Raw genomic sequence first — 26,088 nt, 5'->3', positions numbered from 1 at the left:
AGCATCTCTTTAGATTTGAAAAATAAAAATCATATGTTGCAGCTGAGTTTCCTCATTATGAACTGACTACAAACAAGAAAAAAAAACTGTGTAACCTTCTTTCTCTTAGCTTTTAGGAAAACTGTATTTTGTTGATAGGTTCGTATTTCTAATATGTACCCAAGAGCAAAATGGCTTCTTTTTGGATCACGTAGATAAGTTTCAATTTCAAACTTTTTTCTTTTGAGTTAAAAAAGTTAATTCCATAATTAAAGTTGCCTAAAAATTTGAGTTAAAAAGAGTCAAATCTCATAATTGAAATATGAGATCAATTTATATAATTATATGTAGAAATATTAAATCCCTCAACATGAGAAGGAAATAACAAAAACTTTTAAAATTTGAATGGAAATATCAAATCTCGTTGTCATCGAAAGTATAAGATCGATTTATTCATTATTTTTAGAAATAGAAAAAGTCATCTCAACATAAAAAAGAAATAAAATAAACTTCCAAAAATTTGAATAAAAATCTAAAATCCGATAATTAAAGCCAGTTAATAGATTTACCTCGTTTCCAGGAATACTTTTATCGTTTCCCCTGGATGGAAAGAATTAAGAAACAGGGAAGGAAAATAGAAGAAGCCCAAAGTATGATTGCAGCCAGCACGGTTGGAGCAAAAAGTGGGCGGGGGAAGACGGGCGAAAAAAAGAAAAAGAAAACTAAAAAAAGGAGGCGAGAAAAGGGAGCAGATTCACAGGGCTCTCTCTCTCTCTCTCTCTCTCTCTCTCTCTCTCTCTCTCCCCTCTTCGCTGCCCCGCTGCTTCTCCCCTTCTTCTTACCCCTACTCTTCCTTTCTTCTCCCCAAAACTCCAAATCCAATCAATCACTACCTCGCAATCAAGTGATCCAAGTCTCCTCCACAACTTCCCACCTCTTTCCTCTCCCCGGATCTGACCTTGCTTGCTTCGAAATCCCCCAAATCCTTTTTCTGTTGTCGCATTAGATCAGACTCGCTGGGTTTTTGCAGTGATTCGGAGCTCTCTTTGTTGGATTCCAAGAACCCTCGATTTTGGTTGGCTGGAGCGAATCGGTGGGAGGAGATGAAGGTGCCGTGCTGCTCGGTGTGCCACAGCCGGTACGACGAGGAGGAGCGGGTGCCGCTGCTGCTGCACTGCGGCCATGGATTCTGCAAGGCGTGCCTGTCCCGGATGTTCGCCGCCTCCGCCGCCACCTCCCTCTCCTGCCCCCGCTGCCGCCACGCCACCGTCGTCGGCAACAGCGTCCACGCCCTCCGCAAGAACTTCCCCATCCTCTCCCTCCTCACTTCCTCCCCCTCTTTCGACTGCGACTTCACCGACGACGACGATGACGGTGAGAACGACGATGGCGGCGACGATGACGATGACGACGAGGAGGACTACTTCGATAGTGCTACCACCGCCTCGTGCTGCGTTATCGACCTCGTGACCCACCAGGACCTCAAGCTTCTCAAGCGCCTCGGGGAGGGCCCCAGGACAGGGCAGGAGACGTGGTCCGCCGTGCTCTCCAGGGGCTCCTCCTCCTCCTCCTCCTCCTCAGCCTCTTCCGCCAATGGCACCGTCACCAGGAGGTGCCGGCACCAGGTGGCGGTGAAGAAGGTCGGGGTCACCGATGATATGGATGCGGTGTGGGCGCAAAGCTGGCTTGAGAACCTGCGGCGGGCCTCGATGTGGTGCCGGAATGTGTGCACCTTCCATGGGGCAATCAGGATGGATGGGTGTCTGTGCCTTGTTATGGACAGGTATAAAGGCTCCATAAAGTCCGCGATGGAGCAGAACAATGGCCGCCTCACACTGGAGCAGATCCTCAGGTTTGAATCTTCCCAATTTTTCTTCCATACTGGAAAAAGAGACAAGATCTGAATGATAATGCTTTCACTGAATCTTCACATTTGTCGATTCCATGTGAAGTCCACGTGTCTTGTATATATTGTTTGTGCTTTCTTCCTGCTCTTTGTATGTGCAAGGTTGACATTAGGGACCAAATGAGGTGTGGTTGAATTTGTAGAGCTGTCTATATGGATGCACTTTTAAAGTTGTTTCTTTAGTTATTAAAACTTTGTTGATGTATACGATAAGACACTTGTCTTGTCGGATTGAAAAGTACGAACTCAAAATTAATAGGTAGTAAGAACCAGTCTACAGCAGTTCAGATGCCAATAATATTGCTAACACAGCCTGACATGGAGGTTTGCTAAACTTTAGACATTGACCCTGCAGTAACATAATGAGGGGAAATAGAAAAAAGTATTATGGAACCGATAAATTGCCATTATGATTCGCAACAGACATCAAAAACTTCCAACCAACTTGTTATATTGTACAAACCCCTAAAACCATGCTTAAAAAATGTAATGGCACTTGAGCTTTTGGAGCTTATTCTTAATACATATAGGGTGCTTCAAATTTGGCCCTTATTGAAAATTTAATTGAACACCACGATGATAGCTAAATTCCTCTAAGGGAGGTGAAAGATGAAGGATGAAGAAAACGAGATAATTGGATAAGGAATATAAGCACCAGTTTGAAGAAAAACATTGCTTATCCTTTGGATCCAATATCTTAAGTGGAGTAGCAAGTAAGAAGAAGAAGAAAGCCAAGGAGAAATTGCAATCTCTATAGGTCAGCATAGTCAGTTAACTTTCCTTTAGCTTTTTAATCTGTTTTACAGGGTTTTGGTTCCTTGGAACAAAAAGGAAAAGAAGAAAAGGAGGCTTGTGACAAATGGGAGAGAAGAGATATGATGAAAGAGAGGAAAGGGGATGTGGATGGGAGAAAAGGGTGCGAAGTATGCATTAAAGAGGTTAACAAGCCAAATGAGTATAGGAAAAGAGAGGACCAAATGGAGATTTTGTGTGATTGACCCTATGTAAGTTGTGGCTTGGCAACCCCTGGTTTCCTGCTTATGAGTCCATCTATATATCTAATTTTGACATGAAGATCGGTCGTTTTGATTCTTTTTGATATGCTACATCACTTAATTTGTCATGAATTAGTCATGCACAGCTTAAGTGGGTGTGGATACCCCTCCTACGAAGGTCTGTTGTAGGTTCAGTTTGGTTTGCCAAATTGGTCTGTATCGGTCCAACCAAGCGAAACTACCCTCTACCACCCGGTTTTAGGCGATACCATGCTAGGAGTGAGACAAGATGTTGAAAGCTTGTCTCAATGCGGGGGTGCCTACCATATTATATTGATCGTACTGTATTGTACCGACCATATGCTGTACCGAACTGGTAATTTATTGGTATGGTTCTTGGAGCCATGCCTAATGTTATTCATTTTTGGACCTAATGTTGTTCATTTTTGGACCTAATTCGGTCTTTTGAATGCTTCATAATATAGGTAATCCTTTCCAGTTTAACATTTCAAGAGGAAATGAAGAGGACATTAAAGAGAAGTGCTGTAGTTTAGCTAACTTTAGTCCTATATTTTCATTACATGGAGCCACTTCCCATTTAGGCATGTTGTTTTATTGGATTTGATTTGGTTTCAGCTTCGCAACACATTAATTTTGTTTGTTGAGAATGCTACTTGGGTTCTGTCCCACCATGACATTCAAAAATTGAATTATTATTATGTGCCCTTTCTCCTTTGTGACCACTTGGAGTAGATAAGTAACATAGTGTCAAGCCCGGCGTACTGTTATGTAAATGTCCATCTTCATTTATTCTTTGGAAGAGTTTGTGGTTATTCAATCTTGACGTATCTGATTCTGCTATTGCAGGTATGGGGCAGATATTGCTCGTGGAGTGGCAGAACTCCATGCAGCGGGTGTTGTTTGTATGAGTCTAAAGCCATCCAATCTTCTTCTGGATGAAAAAGGCCGTGCAGTGGTTTCTGATTATGGGCTTCCAGCAATTCTTAAGAAATCTTCATGCCGAAAAGCTCAGTCTTCTCCCGAGGAATTCTCTTCAAGTGTGCATTCGTGCATGGATTGTACAATGTTGAGCCCTCATTACACTGCTCCTGAGGCATGGGAGCCATTAAAGAAATCTTTAAATCTATTTCGGGATGATGCAATTGGCATATCACCTGAGTCAGATGCGTGGAGTTTTGGATGTACCCTTGTTGAAATGTGCACTGGTTCTGTCCCGTAAGTGGTCCAATTCTTTCCTTGTGCTTATCGGTAACTCGTCACAATGAATGATATGGTAAGACTATTTCGATGCAGATGGGCTGGATTAAGTGCAGGGGAGATTTACCAAGCTGTCGTCAAGGCTCGTAGGCAGCCTCCTCAATATGCAAGTGTAGTAGGTGTTGGTATTCCTAGGGAACTATGGAAGATGATTGGGGACTGCTTACAGTTCAAAGCTTCAAAGAGACCAACTTTCCAGGCAATGCTAGCAATATTTCTTCGGCATCTGCAAGAAATACCTCGGAGTCCTCCTGCAAGTCCGGATAAGTAATTTCATTGAACATATTATATATCTATGTGCTAACCTGTTCCTATGACAAATTACTCGACTGATTTTCCTTTTCTGATGCCAAAATACCCACTACAGAGGAATCATAAATGGAAAATAGATTTGTTAGAAAGAAAGGAAGACAAGGTCCAGTGAATGAGATTTATTTAAACATCTCTTAGAGAATGTTATACTACTGGCATTTTATAAAATTTCACGTGATGTGCTTGAATTCTTTCCTTTCTCTCCTAATAGCAAGCTAATTTTAGTTGGCATGAGTTTATAAACGTTTTTTCATATATTTATTGAAACCATCATGTCTCATTTGTTTTATGCAGTGAGTTAAAGGTTTCCTCAACAAATGCTGCAGAACCATCCCCAACGTCTGTTGAGGTTTTTCAGGATAATCCGAATGTTTTACATCGACTTGTATCTGAAGGGGATATTACTGGTGTTAGGCTAGTCTGACTATAAAAACTTTCCATCTCTATATGGCTTTTAACACTGAAGCAATTCCTATGTAATTTGAATACTTATTCATCATCGTTTTGTTTATGGTAGGGATCTGCTTGCAAAGGCTGCATCAGAGAGAAACAGCTGCTTAATTTGTTCTCTTTTAGAAGCGCAGAGTGCTGATGGCCATACTGCTTTGCATTTAGCCTGCAGGCGAGGCTCTGTAGAGCTTGTAGAAACTATATTGGCATACGAAGAGGCTGATGTGGATATCTTAGATAAAGATGGTGACCCCCCAATTGTGTTTGCTCTATCTGCTGGTTCTCCGGAGTGTGTTCGTGCTCTCATCAATAGATCTGCTAATGTTAGTTCTAGGCTGAGAGAGGGCTTGGGTCCATTTGTAACTCACGTTTGTGCTTTTCATGGCCAACCTGAATGCATGAAAGTAGGGAAATATATATTATTTACTTTTATGTTATATTCCTTTTCTTCTGTTGCTATTTCCTCACTGTTTTCTTATATGTATTCTAAATGGTCACAGGAATTACTATTAGCAGGGGCTGATCCCAATGCAGTGGATGATGAAGGTGAATCTGTTTTGCATAGAACCATTGCTAAAAGATACACTGAATGTGCTATTGTCATTTTGGAAAATGGAGGCTGCAGATCAATGGGTTTTCTCAACGCACAGAGAAAAACGTAAGATCCTCTAATGCTTTCTTTGTGGAAGTTAATTTTTGTTTTCCAGAGCCTACGATCTTTGCTGTCCTTTAGAAATGCATTGAAGTAGAAGACTTAGTTGCTACTCTTCTTTTGATTGTCGCTTGCTTTATTGGTTTGTTTGAATAAATGCTCAATTAGCTTGTTTCAGAGCAAGGATTTCAGTCTCAGATCGGACCCTGCCTACCAATACTGGGCGGTTTGGTGGCCATTTTGTACCACGACCACAAAACGAGGTGGTTCATGGTCGGTATGATACAATCCAAAACCAAACCGTGCAGCTCAGTCCGGTATCGTATACCATGGTACTGCTAGTATATGTTCTTTCCACAAAAGATCATGGCAATACATAACATATGGACTACTTCTAGTACTAGGATATGTGCTTCCCATAAATTCGGTAGTCTAGTAGAATGTGTATACATAGTGTATCATTGTGCTATATGGCAGGTTACCTAAAAACATGCAATGCAGCTATTAAACAACAATCAATAGTTATCTCTAGGATAATTTATGATTGTAGGTTTGGAAATATAGGTATATATGTGCATATGTATGTGCATATATATATTTTCTAAAAAAAAGTCTATACACTGGTAGAAAGAAGTTAAAGTTGAAAGTTGTCTGTATTTAAGAAAAAAAATGAACAAAGTAGATGTATCTTATGCGCTGGTGGTGAATCTTTCTCATCAACTAGCATATATTTTCCATGTCACTGTTTGCCAATTGTTAGCATATCCCAGCATGGACATGTAATCTTCCTACCCTTGTACTAAACAAGCAGCATACATTGTGTTTATTGGGTTTCAATATCAACATGTTAAGATGGGAAGAGGGTGAGAATAAGATATGGTGGTTCAAGATAGAAGAGAAGATAAAGACTGAAGTTTGTGTATATGAGGAGATAAGAGTTACAGAAATGGAAGAAGAGTGGAAAGAATTAGCAAGAAGAAAAAGAAGGGGAAAAAGTAGAGGAAATGAAGGGAGAGAATTCAAGGAGAGAGAGAAAGAAAAATAGCTTATCTGCGTTAAGACAGTCTTCTTTCATAGTGAGAACTGTTTGACAACTCGTTATTTGGTTTCCTTTGGTTAGCAGATTGCTGAAACAGGAATCTAGTTCGTGAATCATAAAACTATCTGTTTGGTTGCTGGCACAAAACACAATCTTGCAATTGGCTCATAAAATGGTGCAGCTAGAGTTCAGTTAGCAACGGCCTCTAAGAGTTGTTCAGATTGGCATGCTGTGCAACTCTTAACACTCACACTGATATTTTCAAAATATTCACAAGGTGAAAATTGATTAAACATGGCAGAGCCCTACACTGCTGACAAACTTAACTTAAGCTAATGAATGCAAAATAAATGTAAACAGTAGCAAAACTCGAAATAAATCATTAACAAAGCCTATATGCTTCAAAATGTGGTTAGCTAAGAAGCAAACGGGATTCTTCTCCCTCTGCCAATGAAAAGGAAAAAGAAGCAAATTTGGAAAATAACTGGAATTCATTAAATATTCACAAATTTTCAAGAGCAACAAATGTTGTGTCGCTTTTGTTCCGTCATGAGAAACTATGGAGAACTCTCGGGGAAATATATTGCCTGTCAAAATGACATTCACATGCTAGTGGGGACTGTTTTTCATCAAACAAGGGATAGCGCCCTCTAGGAAACTTCAATGTCAACTTGCCACATTTCTCAGTGGAAATTTCATTAGAATGAAGTTGTGTACTCCACTACCATGTTGGTCTGAAAGAATTTGACGGCTGAAAGTTGTACATTGGAACATAACAATGTCAGTATGTTACTACTGCTATGAAATGGTTAATCTTCTGTTGGCATGTTGCATCAGACCATCAAAGACTACTGTAGTAAGTTGTCTAACAGCTATTCCATCAAGGTGGGGTGTCAACTTGAGATTCTGAATTTGATGTTGGTGTTCAGTGATATTCCTATTGAATCTAGTAATAGGTCTGCTTTGGTTGCTTGTTGTATTGAATCTAATAACAGCTGGTGAAGCTTGAACTTTCTATGGTAGACCTCTGCATTTGTGCGTTGAGACATGGAATGTGGCTGTGGTGAAGAGATGGGTGGAGCTTGCATCACAAGAAGTGATAGATGAAGCGATTGACATGCCAGGTCCAAATGGAACAGCATTATGCATGGCTGCTGCTCGCAAAAAAGATCATGAAAATGGTAATGTGCATTGTTAATCTTCTAATGTTTTTATATATAAAATTGCAGAACATCATACATTCATCAATGGTAATGTGCATTGTTAGTCTTCTAATGTTTTTATATATAAAATTGCAGAACATCATACATTCATTAATCTTTGAACTTAATTAGCATGTGAGGGTGTTGTTGAACACCTAAGGCATTAAGTGTATAACTTGTAAATGTTTGGATTCATAAGAGGGGATCAACGTGATAACCAAAATTAATACCATAAATGTGAAAGATAAGAAGACTAGAAAATAATTTAAGAGGATAATGCTTTGTGAAGTCTAATAGAAGATAAGTTGAAGCAATTATGTTGATATTAGAGCTAGCTTCTCTCAAGTGAAGAAATACTGCAGCATAATCAGTGTACATAGACCAATTTGTAGACAAGACTTGTTTCATAATTCTAGAATCATAATCAAAGAAATAGTATGTATTAAACATATTCCACTTTTTTATCTGTAAATATAATAACTCATTTAAAAAACCACGATCTCACTAGTTGAAAACTTCTAACTAGCCCTACCCTTGCTTTCAAATCTTGCTCTCACTCCCACCACGAATTTCAATGCTTTTGACCCCTATGTAACCTATTGAAGTAGTAATTAATAGTGCTTCTATTAAGACCATCTTATTCATATGTCCCTTATTGTTTCTCTAATGATCCAAATCTGTGCAGTAGTTTAATTTTATATCAATAAACACCATCAGTGATAGAAAAAGAAAAATGATAAAAAAACAATAAACACCAAAACAACTTATAAAGCAAATCACCAGATATATAGAGGTTAACATAATATATAATATGGTTGTCTTTCATCTTAGATTCTTCTACTTGGTGGCACACTTGGTCAGGAGTCATGCATCCCCTCTTGCTTTAGCTTCTATTTTCTAGTGCTTTCCATCCTTTAGTTGACTAGCTCCAATATTGCTATGACTAGGTATTTTCCGTGTTCAATTATGTGAGTACTACTAATCATCCCATCAAGTTTCTTTCTTTTCTATAGTATAATTGGTCAATTTACTTATAAAGAACTTTTGACAACAAAAAGTAAGAACCCAAGTAATTTTTATGGTTTAGTGAGATGATATGCCAGTGTTTTTGGGGGCAATACCATGACTTCTGTGTCCTTTTCTTTTCCCTTTTTTTATTTTTTTTAGGAACACTGATGCCTTGCACTTAGATCTAGATATGCTTTACAATTTAGAACAAGGATTGCAGAATATATATTTGGATTTCAAATCAAACTCTTTTAAGGAAAAGAATAATCTACTAAAATAAATTCAAAAGATTGAAAATATTTTGCTTGAATCGAGGCGTGTGATGTACATTGCCTTAAGAACGTGATTCGCCTCCTATGCGTGGATCTGCGGCGATCTCGTCTCTGTGGTACAACAACCCGGCTCAGTCCGATCTTCCTCTAACAAGCACGATCGCTGGGGAGGCTTGACCCGATTGACTCCTTCAGATGCCTAGAAGAAAAGGAAAAATTGAAAGATATAAGAAGAAAAAAGATGAAAGTCTTTGTCTCTCTCGGGAAGCAGAGAAGTAGGATGTGATGTGATGTGATGTGAGAGTGGATAGAGGATTGAGTGATCGAAACACGCATGACCCAAAGCCTATTTATAGATTCTGTTTGGTGACTGAAACAATGCAACATTTTTGAGGTACGCGATGTTTCGGAAACATCGCATTCCAATGGAAACTAAATTGGACATGTACTTTGGATGCACTTAATACCCATACACAAAAATGAAAAATAACTAGTGTTATATGTGCCGACCTCAACTACTATACTGTGCATTTGTGTTGTGTTATACGTACAAGTATCACATTGGACCAGCACTTGACTGGTATACGACCTTGTGGAGATTTTAAACATTGGTTTTGATGATGTTATTTGGCCATATAATATTATGGCCTAAAACTATTTAGGCCACTATAACTTTATATTGGACCATTATGTGGCTGAAAGGACTCAAAAGTTGTGTTTTGAATTATCTCGCTTTATGTGAACTCATTGAATATAGGGGGTTGGTTCTAAAATTATTTTGCTCCTAAATCACTATAATAGTTATCCAAGATAAATGGAAATGTAGTAGATGGGGAACGATAGAACTTCCAAAGAAAAATGGGGAAGCAAATAGCACATGCGAGGCTCAAAGAACAGGAAGGGCTTTCATATTCTTAAGGGCTTTTAACCTTAGACAATACGATCAAGCCTGCATATTCCAATGAGAGAATTTTTGAACTCCCAAAAATGCCCCTTGATGTTGGTTGATCCCTAGAGGTCATGGGGGTAAGAGGAAGAGGCAGGTGGAAGGAAAGTATGACCTCCTAGAGAGATGCGGCATTCATCCATCCCTTTTTCCGGTCTCGTTGATTTCTATTAAGTTACAACTATAGTTAGCAAGCTTTGCCGAATACCAAGCATCTTGCTGGCTAGTAACTGATTCGGTATGGTACCAGTATGTATCATACAAACCCAAGCTGTACTGTAACTAAGAAGAGAGAGAGAAGGGAGAAGGAGAGGGAGGGGAGAGAGAAAGTGGAAAGAGAGGTGAGCATGAGAGAGAATGGAGAGAATGGAGAGGGCAAGAGAGAGACTAAGAGAGGACACATACAAATTCATATCATTGGTCGTCCTCGTTGGCAGCGACAATGGTGACGAAACCCTAGCCCTAGTGAGAGAGGTGAGCGAGAGAGAGAGAGAGAGAGAGAGAGAGAGAGAGAGAGTAAATGGAGAGGGTAAGAGAGAGACAGAGAGGGATGTGCACCGGTCCATCATCGTTATTGTTGTTGTTGTTGGTGATGGTGGCAGTGACGAAACCATATCTCTAGCAAATTAGGAGCAAGAGGCTTCTATTAACTCCGAATCTAAACTGAATCAGAAGACCGTTCCATCCCGTTAACTGACTGGTTCAGCTTGGTGCATCCCGGACTGGACTGTTTGCGATGGTCAGCCATCCTTGATAGGTAGTGCGCTGATGCTTTAAACGCTCCATTGAAACTTCTCCCGGTTCTTATAGCAAGGTGATAAATGACCATTATTTCATTTCCTAGCCTGCCAACATGGGAAAAAGTAAGTGGCAAGCGGGGCCTAGTTTCAAATCCTGTCTTTAGTAAGGTTTGAGGAGTTAGGGGTATTTTGGGGAGGAGGCTTATGTTTTTGAAAAATTGGAGGCATCAGGCATGCAGCCGAAGGGCTGCCTAGTGCCTAGGTCTTATGCGGGGATTTATAGCTTGTGGTACATGCAGAAACTGCCAATGGAGGTAAACTAGGAACAACAACGGCTTATGGTGCTGATGGCTGCTGTTGCTGTCAGCTGCCACCGCAGCAGCACTACATGACATTGGCCGAAGCAGCAATCTCACAGAGACCAAAGCAAATAAAAGAGAGAAACAGAGGGGAGGAAAACAAGCAAGAAAAAGATGCCTTTGCTGAATACTGTCGCAAATGTTACCACTAGGTCTGGCCACCGTTAGCACATTTCCAACTCACCACAGTCATGGTCACTTTCCCCCCTCTCTCTCCTCTTGTGCAAACCCTAGGCTGAATTGGGGGTGCATTGGGTTCTGAATTATTGGATGCCTAACCTGTTAAATAACCTGTCTGGCTGCGATTTGCCAGTACCAAAATTGGCTGGCTCACCATAGGTGCTCGCATTGGGGCTAGGTGGCTGCCTGTATAGGCTGCTTTGCCCTAAGCATGCACCCACAGAGCCGCCCCACCTCAGGTGGATGTGTAGCAGCAGCTGGTGCCATCTTTTATGAATTTGAGCTCTATAAATATAAAAGGATGGGCTCCAATGAAACTTGTGCAGGATGTTTTATCTTCAAGATAGTATGCAGACTACCATACTTCTTTAAATTGTAATGGTGAAAAGCAAAAGGCTATATATCTACATATATGAGGAGTAATAGGATAAAAGGACAGATGCAATGAAAAATTAGAAAAAAAGTGAAAACCAGTATTTTATTTGTAGCCTGTATCACAACTCACTCACTTTCCATAGTCTGTATTAGTTTTTAATTGAGGCATAAAATCTACTTTAAGAAAAGAATCATACATTTAATTTTTTGAACCATAAGTTTTGATTAAAGGTATTTATTATGCTATATGGTACTAGCTTTTTAAATTATCTCTCTTGGAAATTGTCTGTAGTTCTATGTATGTAGATATTGTACAATAAGAGAGAAAATTTTCTTAGAGGCTGGGTTGATTTTTCTTCCTTACGCCCCCTTTGTAAACATGAGAGTCCTTCTTGGATGTCTGCAGTGTGCACCTAGCATTAGCCTTAGCCAGGGTCTGTCGAACCAGGCTGAACCGTCCGGTTCAGGCAGTACTGAGCCAACCTCATGCGAAATCGGATCGGTTCGGCTATTATATTCGGTTTTTCTCGGAACCGCTATTGGACTGGCCGGTACCGGTACTTTACTGACCGGAACCGGTCTTTTATCGACCGGAACTGGCCAGAATCGACCGGAACCGTCTCGGTGCAAACTGGCCGGTGAGTTCTAGTTTACGCATACTACATAGGATAAAGACCATGATGCACGATCTGTTAGAGCCCGCAAGAATACAATTGCATATAGGAGAAGAGCGCCTCGAGGTCATTCAGGAGGACGCGATGTAGCTGCAGATGACCTCGCATGTGGAGTAGGATCCATAGACGTATCAGGTTTCAAGTCGTATACTAGATTCTATTATCCACAGTTACAGACAACATATGACCCATATAGATACGGATATAGATATGGTGCGTCTGAGGCATCTTCTGACGGCTACTACCCTACATAGCCTAGAGTATCTTACGGGTCGGATTTTGTTGCCGGTATATTCGGATAGGCCCCTCTACAGCCGTATTATCAGCCAGAGGACACCTTTCAGAGCCAAAGCTTCAGCGAGAGATCATAGAGTGCTTATAACCCGGTGTGCTTCCTTATGGGATGAACGTACAAAACTACAATGCCGCTTCGTTAAAGGGGTGGGATGATGTGCCTCCTGACTATGCTAATGATCCGGATATCTACGAAAGGCATTACTACTTGATCCGATTTTAGATATCGGTATGTTTGTTGAACTTTAAAAGTATATAATTAATCATATTATTTTTTAATTTTTACGTCACTATGTTGGTCATTTTATGATTTGTATCATTTTAAAGCAATTAGATGAATCATCTATGTTAAACCTGGATCATAGAAATATAAAAAAAAACATCAAAAAAATATTTAAAAAAATATCAAATTAGACTTAAATTCATAGAAAAAGTTTGAAAAGAGTGATTACTAATTAAACTTTTTTTTTGAGAACTTGCACCCCCCCCCCCCCACACACACACACAAAAAAAGAAAAAAAAAAAATAGGGCATGCCAGTCCGTGAACCGGCACGCCCTACCGGTTTGGTACGGTATCGAACCATACCGGGCGCCGACCGATACGGGTCCTGGTACCGGTTTGGCAAACCTTGGGCTTAGCTTAGAATTATCTTATGACAAGAGAGTTGCTTTTTGTCAGCTGTTCTGTTAATTCTTAAACTTGACTCTTTTTTGACAGAGGGCCGAGAATTGGTAAGAATACTGCTTGCTGCTGGTGCAGATCCAACCGTTCAAGATGAAATTAATTTCCGAACAGCTCTGCATACAGCAGCAATGATTAATGATGCAGAGTTAGTGAAGGTAATCTATATTAATTAAAATTAAATAAAGCATTTTTTAGGTTAATTTTAAACTAGAAGTTTTATGAACACTATATGTGGATATAATTTTTCTTCTGGGTTCAGTTTGGTTACTTTGGTATGTGATAGTTTTATTGCTTTTTATGGTTAGATCATTTTGGAAGCTGGAGCTGATGTCAATGTAAGAAATGCACAAAATATAATACCTCTGCATGTCGCATTGAACAGAGGTTCAAACACATGTGTTGGTTTGCTGTTATCTGCTGGAGCAGACTGTAATTTGCAGGTATAGCCTTTTATGTAAGCATGGAAGTTAGTTACTTATTATTCGACAAATTTTGGACAATCTATATGCATACATTCATGCGAAACTGTTATTTGCAGGTAATTTATCCATTTTTTATGACAATATTGAAGCTGTGTTATTCACTCCCATGTGTGTGTATGTCTATGATATCATAATTATAGATGCTCATTAACATAAACAGCATTGGGCATGGGGCATCATGCTCATCTGTCAATTGTACAGACTTCAAAAAGCTGCAGAATATGCAATGCTCTTCATATTCTGCTGTTTTACTGAACTTCAGACATTTTTGATGATTTTATTAGTGAATTCTGGTTCTTACTTAGGCCTCGTTTGGCATTGCTGTTGGTAGTAGAGTTGTTATCTATGAAGTTTTGGACAGTAGAGCTTTTGCTAGTAGAGTTTTTAATAAAAAGCTCTTGCTATTTGGTAGATACATTTCTTAAGTGTTGCAGAACTTTTTTTTTTTTTTTTTTGATAAGTCAAGTGCTGTAGAACTTTAACATATATTTGGTAACCAAACTAAGAAAGTGCTTTTGGTATTAGAAAATGATAATAAAGGAATAATATAGTACTTTCAATTATCTAATTGTTTATACTATCAAAAATTATTATTATAAGATATTTTCAATTTACAAATTATTTATTTTGATATTTAACTTGCATAATATAGTAAAGAATAAATAATAAATATATTTTAAAAATATAACAATATTTTTATAATATCATTATATAATAATACTATTATAAGATAATAATATGATATTTTTGTTTTAGTATATCATAAAAGCAATACATTACAATAATATTACAGTAAATATTATAAAAATATGATTATTGTAATATAACAATAGCGATGATAGTAATATAATATTATTATAATGTCATACAATATAATATATTATATTCTTATATTATATTATTATTGTATTGTCAAAAATAGTTATTATAAAGATTGTTAACTTATAAATTATTTTTAAATTATTTTTTTAACAATTTTGTTATTGGGATTTGAACATGGGTCTCTTGTCTTAAAAAAAAAAAAGCTTCCAGACATATCTCAAGCAGAGCGTTTGCCCCAAAGCTCTAATTTGAAGCTTATCCTTAGTAGACTTTTTTCAGCTTTTGGAGGAGCTAGGAAGCTATTTCAAAATTTTTACCAAACATCTCAAAATCACTCGAAAGAAATTCTAGTCCTCCAAGGAATGCTTTTGGCCCTCTAAAAGCAATGCCAAATGGAGCCTTAGATGTTGATAATGCAGTACTTGTAGGTTTATTTATGTTTCTAGCTAGGGGATACTGAAAATGAATATCTTTATTCGAACACTATGTAATGTAGCCTTTCTGTAATGTAATAAGGATCTCCATTATTTCAATTTCCAAGATTGAGCTGCACACATATCATACATACATATATCTTTCTATTATTGAACTTAGTCTTCTATGTTGATAGTCATCATTGTTTTGGGGGGGGGGGGGGGGTAACACTATTGCATTCTCACCTTAACATCATTACACCACATGAGGTTACACTATCTCTGGCTTGTGTTTTAGTGAGGTTGATAAACTATGGCGATGAACTATCAAGATGAGCACATCTATTTATTTTTTGCTTAAGGCTAAATTGTTTGATGATGTGTATTTCGTTTCTCGGAAACTATCATCCATATTTAACTCTACTTTTTTTTTTCAAAATCCTTACCCCAGGACTCTCTTGGAGTTACATTATCGCTTCTTAAAATGCCACCACATTATGTTATCATAGGAGGGTAGTTGGTAAGTTATAAGCACATTCCTTTGTTAATAGTTGCACTTGTGGGTGAAAGAGAGAGAGTGATGCAACTATCAAGAAGGGGTTACATTTATTGATCACTTGAGGTTCATTCATATGCCTACTGATAATTTGAATGTGCATTACATGTGCCTGTTTGAGTATTTAGGCATGTATCTGCCCATATATGTGCTTGCACATCTGCATGTTAGAATGAAACTTGAATATTCAAACCAAGGTCCGCTGTACCGGGTCCGGTAGGCGTACCGGTCGCCAACCGAACCAATACGGTTCCGGTTCGTACCGGAATCGGGTGGTACAAACCGGCCAGCTCTTTCCTATTGGAGCTGGGGAAGAAGAAGAGAACGAGAGAGAGCACGGGGAAGATAGGGAGGGAGGAGACCTGTGGCCGCCGTCGGACAGCCGCGGAGGGGTGGCGGAGGCCAGGGGGTGGGCTCCGAATAGAGGACGCGGCCGCAGCCTCGGCCTTCGCTGCGCCCCCACGGGTTCCCCCATCGGGCTCCGCCGCCCCTAGGCCTCCACCGCCCCTCCGCGGCTCTCCGAAGGCGGCCACATGTCTCCTTCCTCGCTCTCTTTCTCGCGCTCTCTTTCCTTCTTTTCGTCTTCTTCGTCTCCAGCATAGAACCGGCCCATACTGGTTTGCACGGCTTCAGCGTACTGGTAGTTGGCCGGACCGGTTCGTACCGGCCCGTACCGGCTGCATACCATGATTCAAACCAAGATCCGCCGTATCGGTACCGGTCGGCGTACCGGTGGCGGCCCAGACCGGTACGTACCGGCCCCATACCGGTTCCATACGGACCGGTACGGCGGACTATGATTCAAAGCCTTGTCAATGCAAAATACCTGATTGACCATCTAAATTAAGAATCCACAATGTCATAATTTACAACATATAAAATGTCTAATAAACAAGAATGAAAATTTCCGTTTTTCTGGGACATGTTCTATTAACTTCTAGTCTGATAATATCATGGCTTTGTTTATGTTGTAAATTAACTTCTATTAACTTCTAGTCAGTTTTTTGCATGATCTTGCTGAGTTGTAAAATTTTCCTTTTTTCGAGACATGTTCTGTTAACTTCTAGTCTGATAATATTATGGCTTTGTTTATCTTGATACAGGATGATGATGGCGACAATGCTTTTCATATAGCAGCTGACGCAGCAAAGATGATACGTGAAAATTTTAATTGGATTGTTGTTATGTTGCAACATCCGTCACCTGCTGTTGAAGTGAGAAACCATAGGCAAGTGCTTATCCACTTAAATTCATGTACTTTTTTCATTGTTGGCACATCACAGTAAGGTTCACCGTATTGGTACTGGACCCAATACCGGTGTCACACTAGCATAGTGTCGGTATGTATGGTACGGAATTTTTTTAGTATATCGAGGGTCGGTGCACCACCGGTACCGAACCAGTGCGCCACTGGTACCGGTACCGAACCCGTGCATCACCGGTACCGTCTGGTACGATACACTCGATACTGTCCGGTACGGTACGGTACAACATACCATGCATCACACTACACCTAAGATGTAGTGGGCCTTCCAAGCTGTTTAGCTAAAGATTATATAGAACTAAATAACAGAGTTAGTCATTTGTTTTAATTTCTGAATGGACTAGTTCTCTGGAAGGTGACATGGTTCAATGATTTACTTATTTTTGTGTTAGGTTCTTGCTTTTAAAATTTGGATTATTACATGGTTTAATAACTCAGTTATCATTCTCTACAAGTTATTCTAAGTCTTGATTTTGTATTAACTTTTGGAAATCGTTTCCAGTGGAAGTAGGGAAAGAGTAAATTCAGATTATGTTAATTTATGACAGGGGCTGGACATTGTGTGATTTTCTTGAAGCCCTTCCTCGAGAATGGATTTCAGAAGAGCTGATGGAAGCACTTGCAGATAAGGGAGTTCATCTGTCTCCAACCATGTATGTGAAAAACCCTCATCTACTTCAAACCATGTCCTTTTTCTTTTTTTTTTTTGCTATCATATCTTTTAGTACTTTGGTAAAATTCATTTCAATATTTCTTATCATTTGCTTTAGTTCATTGCTGAACTAAAGTAAAATATATGCAATCAATCTAGCACTAATTAAATATTATAATTAGATATGTAGTTGGAGACTGGGTGAAATTCAAAAGAAGCGTGAAAAATCCAGCATATGGTTGGCAAGGTGCAAGCCACAAGAGTGTAGGCTTTGTCCAGGATGTTATGGATAATGACAATCTTCTTGTGTCATTTTGCTCCGGAGAGGCTCATGTTTTGGCAAATGAAGTCATAAAAGTGATTCCTTTGAACAGGGGACAACATGTACAGCTAAAAGTTGATATTAAGGAACCAAGGTATGTTTTTGAATGCTGTAACGATATGCTGCATTGGTGTAATTGTTATTTAGTTTTAATGTTTTTGGCACAAATTAATATATCTTATTATTGTTTGTAACTCTAGTTTCTCTTACCCTAAAATATTCCTAAGTAAAATATCCTGTTTTGTGTCTTAAATTAAGAGAAACTGTTTCCAACAGTTTGTGCCCTTCAATTGGGTAATTAGCTTCCTCGAGACTAGACTGACCATCATATCTCTATCATAAAATGCAAATTCTCGGAGTCTGTTTCTGCAACCAGATTGATATCATGTCCTCTCACTCATTGCAAAATAAAGAATATTCAAACAGCAAAAGAAGGGCACAGAACCCTGATAGGCCCCTGGCATGAAAGGAGACGGATAAAAAGATCCCATTAGATAGGCTTCAGTTTCAGAGTTTTTTTTGTTCAAAAACCAAAGAAAAATTTCAAAAGGAGTTTGAAAGTAGAACAACAATAAAAGGAACCATGAAGGCAAGAAAAGTTATGATGCAACATTTTAAAGTATTGTATTATATATTCTTTATATGTATATCTTGATAATTTTAGGCCGCAGTTAATATTGCATGTAAGTAAAATTCATGGAGCAGACCAGTAATTCATACTATAAGCATGCATATAGACACATATACATACTTGATACATGCATACACACACATGTACATGTATGCATCATCTTTTCTTATTGAACATTAGTTGTTTGAAAATTTATTATTTTTAGCAAATTCTGGAGTTTTTTAGTGTCTATGTATGTGTGTGTATGCACAAGATGAAATATAAGTTGGAACAAATGAGTAAATGAAATAGTTGATTCTTATTTTGTGAAAACAAATGGGATCCAATCAATGCCAGCTAAGCAAAGTGTAATGGAAAAAGAATTAAAAAGTAAATGATAGAGTTTGAACTAAGGGACAAATTATCTTGCTTCTGTTGTACAAAAGAATGCAAAGAAATTCAAGAATGTCCAAAGTAACAAAACTTTAGACGTTTCTCTGCTTTCTTTTTATCCACTAACATATAGAGTTTCTTTTAGTGAAAGTACTGTTTAGCCTTGTGTTCGTGCAAATTGTCAGCTATAAGACCAACATTATATTGCATAACCATATGTTGCTTGGTTAGCAGGTCATATGTGAGAGATTAACCTAGTAGAGCTTAAGAAATTGATTTGGATGCATTTAAAACTTAAGAGGAGGGGGGGGGGGGGGAGAGTATGGTGTTGTATGGTTATTGAGATGCATGGTAATGACTTTTGATAATACCTAAATTTACATGGTTTAGTCATATTTGATGCAATACCAGATCAGGTGTTTGGTAAGACAAGCATCTCATGAATTAAAAGTTGAAATACGTGTGATGCCGATGAATCCATTTTTTCTCACTATGGTCTCAGATCATATCTTATTAATAACCATTTGTTTATCCTCCGATCATACATTCTCATCTCAAAAAATATCGCATCACACCTCACCTTCTCCATCCTTCCTTTTCTTTTCCTTCTTTCATCCTTCCTCAGTTCCACCCCCTGTTCCTCTCCTCATCCTCCCTGCACTCCCTCTCCAACCTCCTCTAGACAGCCACCCCCCCCCCCCCCCCCCCCCCCCCCCCCCCCCCTCCATCTCCTAGCAAATAATAACATGAATTAAAATAAAAATAGTTAAAAACGTCCGTCATGGAAAAAAAAAATCAGGATTAATGTAGATGGTTTTCACAATTTCAACAAACAAACAATGCCCTAGAGTATTAAAATTTGATCACCAAGGGCATAGACTAGAAATGATGCAAAGAAAAGGGGGTCTGATATTCAGGTTGGACTGTGAGACAAGAGGATTGTGTGAAGGGGTAATACTTTGGATGGATCCAACAGAATTAGTGGGAAGTGAAGATGCTTCCATTTGGGATGATTGGCCGTTGGCTTAGATGTTTAGCAATGGTCAAATAGGATATGTAAAGCTTACCCTACATAAATGAGTATTCTTCTCTATGAGCATACTCACATACATATGTATGTATGCACATCTTTGGTACATGATTTAATGATTTCAAAAAAATAATGGGTCATTCAAATTGAAGATTGAAACTATTGATATTGATGTAGAGCTCAAAGATATATGTAATTAAAAATTCACGACTTTTAGAGATATCTAACCTATGATCAAGCGGTGCAAAATTTGATGATATTTGTTGTACTAGTGTTCCAAAATACATGATAGAGCATTTATTTTGAGAATCCACTTTGTGATTATGATCTTAGCATCATAAAACATGCAACTCAACTCAGCTAAGCCTTAATCCCAAATTGGTTGGAGTCAGATACGTGAATCCTTTTCCTCCATTCCACTCGATTTAGGGCCACACTTTCTGAAAGATGTCGAGATATCATATCCTTTCTTACTACTTTATCCCAATCACTCCGTCGTATTAGTGCATCTCTTGGCTTATGTTGTACATGTCCAAACCATCTAAGTTGTCCATGTTAAAACATCCATTGATTGAAAATCAATAGATTTCAATGCTTAGATTATAAGAATACATTGTCATTGTCAATGAAGCTATTCATTTTTTGCACCCACTTGATTCGTAGGTTCGAGGCCACTATAACATGTAACTTTTGGTTTCTAGACATTTTTCATATTGTATATCATGATTAATAGTATGAATCTCCAATTTGGAGGGTCTATAATTGATTTTGAATCATTAAATATTTTATAAAAAAATAATGTTTATCTAATTCTCCCTATCTCTTGAAGATATACATGCATACATATGTATATACATAGATAACATACATATCTGCAAATAAGAAGTTTGTTAAGCCATGTACTACATAAGTTAGCTTTAAATGCATTTTTTTTGTTATTTGGTTTGTGCCATTATTGTGTTGAAAGGTGTGGCAATCACTGTATGAGAAGTTGTGAGAATACAAACATAATATGCATATATGTATGTGTAAATGTATGTACATATGTACATTAAATGTACATGTATATATTTATATGTTTGTGCATGTGCCTGCATGCTTGTGTGCATCTCTCATCTGTACATACATACAAATATGCATACATGCATACATATGTGCACACATTTATACATGTTCGCACACACATACATACACACACACATACATACACACACATACATACGTACATACATACATTTGTGTGTGTGTATATATATATGTATATATAGATTTGTATATGTATATATATATATGTATATATAGATATGTATATGTATATGTATGTATATATATAGATATGTATATGTATATGTATGTATATATATAGATATGTATATGTATATGTGTGTATATATGTATATATGTGTATACATATATATATATATGTCATAAACCCACATTGACTAATAAAAGGGGTGCCACATGGTTTACTATCTTGGGCCAATCCTTCTCCGAATAGCTTAAGCTTTTGGGCTATGAGTCCATGACAAGTAGTATGAGAGCTAAGCCTATTGTGTGTCACTGCCTTTATTAGTCATGTGGGCCGCTTACTAAGGGATACCAGGGTCGAGGAGGCTTTGGTAGGGTCGAATAGGACCCAGGCTATGGGTGGGCTCCCTCTCTCTTGCGTAGGAGACAACTATGGTGAGGGCGTCACGAGATTAGGTGGAGAAGATTGTCACAGTCCCACATTGACTAATAAAAGGGCTGCCACATGGCTTTATTAACTTGGGCCGGTGCTCCTCCCAATAGCTCAAGCTTTGGTTTGTGAGTCCGTGACCATATGTATGCATATGCGTGTATATTTATATATATGTGTACATATATATTTTATGTATGTACACGTGTGTGTGTGTACGTATATATATATGTATGCATGTTGTAATACAGATGAGAAACGCGCACAAGCATGCAGGCACATGCACACTGCACATACATATACATATAATGTACATATGTACATATATATTTATGCACTTTGTTTATCTGTAAGTATAGATGTGATCCTGTAATTTTCATCAAAGGGCATCTAAACATTTTCCAATATGCTATGTCTAACTATTGATACACAGAGGTGACTGGAATTGCTTTAAAGATTATACTTCACTATGATTTTCTCAATGATGGTTTTCTCTTTCAAGTTTGCATTCCCAAATGAAAGTAATGCTTATTATTCTTTTATCAGGTTTGGATGGCGTGGACCATCACGAGATAGCATAGGAACGGTTCTCTGTGTTGATGATGATGGGATACTAAGGGTTGGCTTTCCTGGAGCATCTAGAGGATGGAGAGCTGATCCTGCTGAGATTGAAAGAGTTGAAGAATTCATGGTTGGTGACTGGGTCCGCATTCGCCCTGCACTGACAGCTGCTATACATGGTATGGAAGCTGTAACTCCTGGAAGCATTGGGATAGTATATTCTATCAGACCAGATAGCAGCCTTCTGCTGGGTCTTTGCTATTTGCCTAATCCATGGCATTGTGAACCTGAAGAAGTTGAACCTGTTGAACCATTCAGGGTAATGAGATGTATAATGTATAATTTGCTTTCTTTTTTTATTTTCGTTTTCTTTTTTTCCCCTTTCAGTACATTCTGCTATTCGTCTGTCGATTTTGTTTCTATTTCTGATTATATCCTCGGTCCTTCCAGATTGGTGATCAAGTATGTGTAAAAAGATCTGTTGCAGAGCCTAGATATGCTTGGGGTGGTGAGACACATCACAGTGTGGGAAAAATTATAGACATAGAGAATGATGGTCTACTCATAGTTGACATTCCAAATCGATCATCTACATGGCAAGCTGATCCTTCTGATATGGAAAAAGTTGAGAATTTTAAGGTATGGTCCCATTATCATTTATTACTGCCACTGTTATTGTCTTACGTCAGATCTGCATTTCTAAGTCTTTTTCTTCCCCAATAATGCTGGTGTGTAGGTGGGTGACTGGGTTAGAGTTAAAGCTTCGGTACCATCTCCAAAATATGGATGGGAAGATGTCACACGAAATAGTATTGGAATAATCCATAGTCTAGAAGATGGCGGTGATATGGGTGTTGCTTTCTGCTTTAGGAGCAAGCCTTTCTGTTGCTCGGTGGCGGACATGGAGAAGGTGCAGCCATTTGAAGCAGGCCAAAGAATTCATGTGATGCCATCTATATCTCAGCCACGACTTGGATGGTCGAATGAAACTGCTGCAACTATTGGGACGATATCAAGAATAGACATGGATGGAACTTTGAATGTTAGTTACATGTATTATTGCTATTTTGCTATATTATTAATGTTTGGTTTTTGTGGCATGTTTATTTGACTTTGCTTATGAAATTTTAACTGATGTTCCATGTGCAGGTTAGGGTGGCTGGCAGAAGTAGCTTGTGGAAAGTTGCTCCAGGTGATGCTGAGAGACTTTCAGGCTTTGAGGTTGGAGACTGGGTGCGTCTGAAGCCAAGCCTCGGGGCTAGACCCACTTATGACTGGAACAACATTGGGAAGGAAAGTATAGCTGTGGTGCATAGTATACAAGACTCTGGTTACTTGGAATTGGCTGGCTGTTTTAGGAAAGGAAAATGGACAACTCATTATATGGATGTTGAGAAGGTCCCATGTTTGAAAGTTGGTCAGCATGTTCGGTTTCGCACTGGTCTAGTTGAGCCCAGATGGGGCTGGAGAGATGCTCGGCCTGATTCTAGAGGTATCATAACTGGTGTGCATGCAGATGGAGAAGTGAGAGTGGCCTTTTTTGGTTTTCCAGGGTTTTGGAGAGGAGACCCTGCAGACCTTGAGAAGGAGGAAATGTTTGAGGTCGGGGAATGGGTGAGGCTCAGAGATGATGCAGGCAGCTGGAAGTCCTTGAAACCTGGAAGCACCGGTATTGTTCATGGAATAGGGTACGAAGGCGACTTGTGGGATGGAACTGTGCATGTTGCGTTTTGTGGTCAGCAGGAAAGGTGGGTGGGACCGACCAACCAGCTCGAAAGAGTAGATAGGCTTGTTGCAGGACAACGGGTTAGGATAAAGAAATGTGTGAAGCAGCCCAGATTTGGATGGTCTAAGAGTCATGCAAGCATAGGAACAATATCATCCATAGATGCAGATGGAAAGCTAAGAATATACACACCAGCAGGATTCAAGGCATGGATGATAGACCCAGCAGAGGTGGACAGAGTCGAGGAAGAAGAGGAAGTGCGTGTTGGAGACTGGGTAAAGGTGAGAGAAACTGTTACGACGCCAACATACCAGTGGGGCGATGTAAGCCATGCCAGCATGGGGGTAGTGCACAGAGCAGAGGATGGGGAACTCTGGGTTGCATTCTGTTTCAGTGAAAGGCTATGGGTATGCAAAGAGTGGGAGGTGGGAAAGGTTCGACCATTCAAGGTGGGAGACAAGGTAAGGATAAGACCAGGTCTAACAGTGCCTAGGTGGGGATGGGGCATGGAGACATTTGCGAGCAAGGGTGAGGTGATGGGAGTGGATGCTAATGGGAAGCTACGGATCAAGTTTAAGTGGAGGGATGGAAGGTTGTGGATAGGGGATCCTGCGGATATTGTTCTTGATGAAAGTTCAGACGCAACCAGCAACACCGATGACTGCCATTCCTAGGGAATTCAGTAGTTCTTTTACTCTTTTATTTGTTCCTTGTTTAATTGTCAAAATTAAATGTCTCGACCTTGAGCTGGTTTAGAAGGTTCCTGGCACATCTATCAGATCGTGGCCGCAGAGACATCGTTTTGGCAATAAGAAGGCCGGTTTTTCTTCATGAAGGTTTAGAGGTCAAGTTTGTCCGGCTGGTCTGTACTCGTAAATTTATCTATGAGCTTTTATTACCATCTGTCTAGATCATACTAATGTACAGGTTGTTAGACCTGAACGTTAAATTGAAATGGTCCCGTGTATTTTATGCGTGGTGCTATATTAATTTTCTTTAGATGCCAAAGTTTTCCATTCATTACTCGTAAAACATGATGTATATGGTAAGCTTTATATTGAAGTCTTGTTATATATGTATTTTTATTATATTGGGTGACTTGCGAGTTAGGAATTGGATGACTTTGATGTGCGGACCAATGCAATAAAAGGTGATGGTAGGGTCGTTTACCAACAAATGTGTAATAAATGTTTGGTGTTTTGTCCTCTTCTAACATAACCTTTTTTTTTTTTTTTTTCCCTTCTTTTGTTGTTGTTGTTTATATTCTAATGTGCCCCTTGCTCGCACCCGTGGAACCATGGTTCTTCGTAGTCGCTAGGGGCGGGCGCTAGAGGCACTGGAGAAAAAAAATGTGGGATGGTAGTTTTCTATTTTGTCATATCTTCTAGCGTTCATCTTTGTAAAAAAAAAAAAAAAAAATTATGTACTTTTTTGCGTAAATTAATTCCCGACCCTCCCCTTGACTGCTGTGTAATGCTAAGTCCCTGTTGACCCAAACCATGTTTACCGGTCCACGATTAGGGATAATCTTAATTACCGGTCCATAACAGAGGTTTGTTTTTTTCTTTTTTCCCGAAGCTGCCCTTTCGTTGCCGTTAAGGTTGAAAATGTGGAATCAGTTGGGAAATGGACCGCAAAGAGGGGAATATGGCTCGGATTCTCCATTGGAATCGTGGAGAAACTGGATTTCTCCATTGTCAGCGATTCGCGGAGATCATTCGCATGGGATGGACCGGCTTCTTCGATTTTGCTTCTTGGATCCGGAAGAATGAAGCGGAAAGGGGAGACTTTGAAGCGGAAGAAACTACAGTTCAGATTGTTGATGGATATTGTGAGTTCCATTGCTGATCATTCGCATGGGATGGACCGGCTTCTTCGATTTTGCTTCTTGGATCCGGAAGAATGAAGCGGAAAGGGGAGACTTTGAAGCGGAAGAAACTACAGTTCAGATTGTTCATGGATATTGTGACTTCCATTGCTGATCATTCGCATGGGATGGACCGGCTTCTTCGATTTTGCTTCTTGGATCCGGAAGAATGAAGCGGAAAGGGGAGACTTTGAAGCGGAAGAAACTACAGTTCAGATTGTTCATGGATATTGTGACTTCCATTGCTGATTTCATATTCGAAATAAAGTTGCTATCCCTCTTTTCTCCTCTGTTTCCCAGCTTTGATCAAATGAAAACCCTGTTTTAGCTGCTGGATTATCTTGATGTTTTTCTGCCATTGCTCA

The 26,088-nt window shown here is 39.1% G+C and overlaps 1 protein-coding gene across 2 annotated transcripts; it reads left to right on the top strand.

Moving 5' to 3' along the window:
• The first annotated feature begins 595 nt into the window (after nucleotides 1–595).
• On the top strand, nucleotides 596–24,864 carry KEG (protein kinase KEG). 2 transcript variants are annotated; one of them, XM_039132833.3, is made up of 16 exons: nucleotides 596–1,831; nucleotides 3,748–4,116; nucleotides 4,195–4,425; nucleotides 4,765–4,884; nucleotides 4,988–5,324; nucleotides 5,421–5,578; nucleotides 7,635–7,792; nucleotides 13,381–13,502; nucleotides 13,653–13,787; nucleotides 16,724–16,848; nucleotides 17,433–17,537; nucleotides 17,719–17,952; nucleotides 22,116–22,449; nucleotides 22,581–22,769; nucleotides 22,867–23,172; nucleotides 23,280–24,864. In XM_039132833.3, the coding sequence occupies exons 1-16, from the start codon at nucleotides 1,083–1,085 to the stop codon at nucleotides 24,528–24,530; spliced, it is 4,923 nt and encodes a 1,640-aa protein (XP_038988761.1). In that variant the 5' UTR covers nucleotides 596–1,082; the 3' UTR covers nucleotides 24,531–24,864. The 2 variants fall into 2 exon arrangements, with proteins under 2 accessions (XP_038988761.1, XP_088569889.1); XM_088713763.2 differs by lacking the exon at nucleotides 4,765–4,884 and having other exon boundaries at nucleotides 623–1,831.
• The last annotated feature ends 1,224 nt before the right edge of the window (nucleotides 24,865–26,088 follow it).

This window comes from Phoenix dactylifera, chromosome 17 (assembly GCF_051530095.1).
Source record: "Phoenix dactylifera cultivar Ajwa chromosome 17, Ajwa_hap1_PhDact_Kaust_v1.1, whole genome shotgun sequence".
Classification (NCBI taxonomy): domain Eukaryota; kingdom Viridiplantae; phylum Streptophyta; class Magnoliopsida; order Arecales; family Arecaceae; genus Phoenix; species Phoenix dactylifera.
The sequence above is the reverse complement of the archived record's forward strand: the minus strand, read 5'-3'. Positions and strand labels throughout refer to the sequence as shown.

What these genes read in the sequence shown, in the direction of transcription:
- KEG (XM_039132833.3), top strand. Translation starts at nt 1,083, where the DNA reads ATGAAGGTGCCGTGCTGCTCGGTGTGCCACAGCCGGTACGACGAGGAG. An exon ending in ATGATGCAGAGTTAGTGAAG is followed by an intron (nt 13,503 to 13,652) that starts GTAATCTATATT and finishes TTTTATGGTTAG; the next exon opens with ATCATTTTGGAAGCTGGAGC. An exon ending in GTTGAAGTGAGAAACCATAG is followed by an intron (nt 16,849 to 17,432) that starts GCAAGTGCTTAT and finishes AATTTATGACAG; the next exon opens with GGGCTGGACATTGTGTGATT.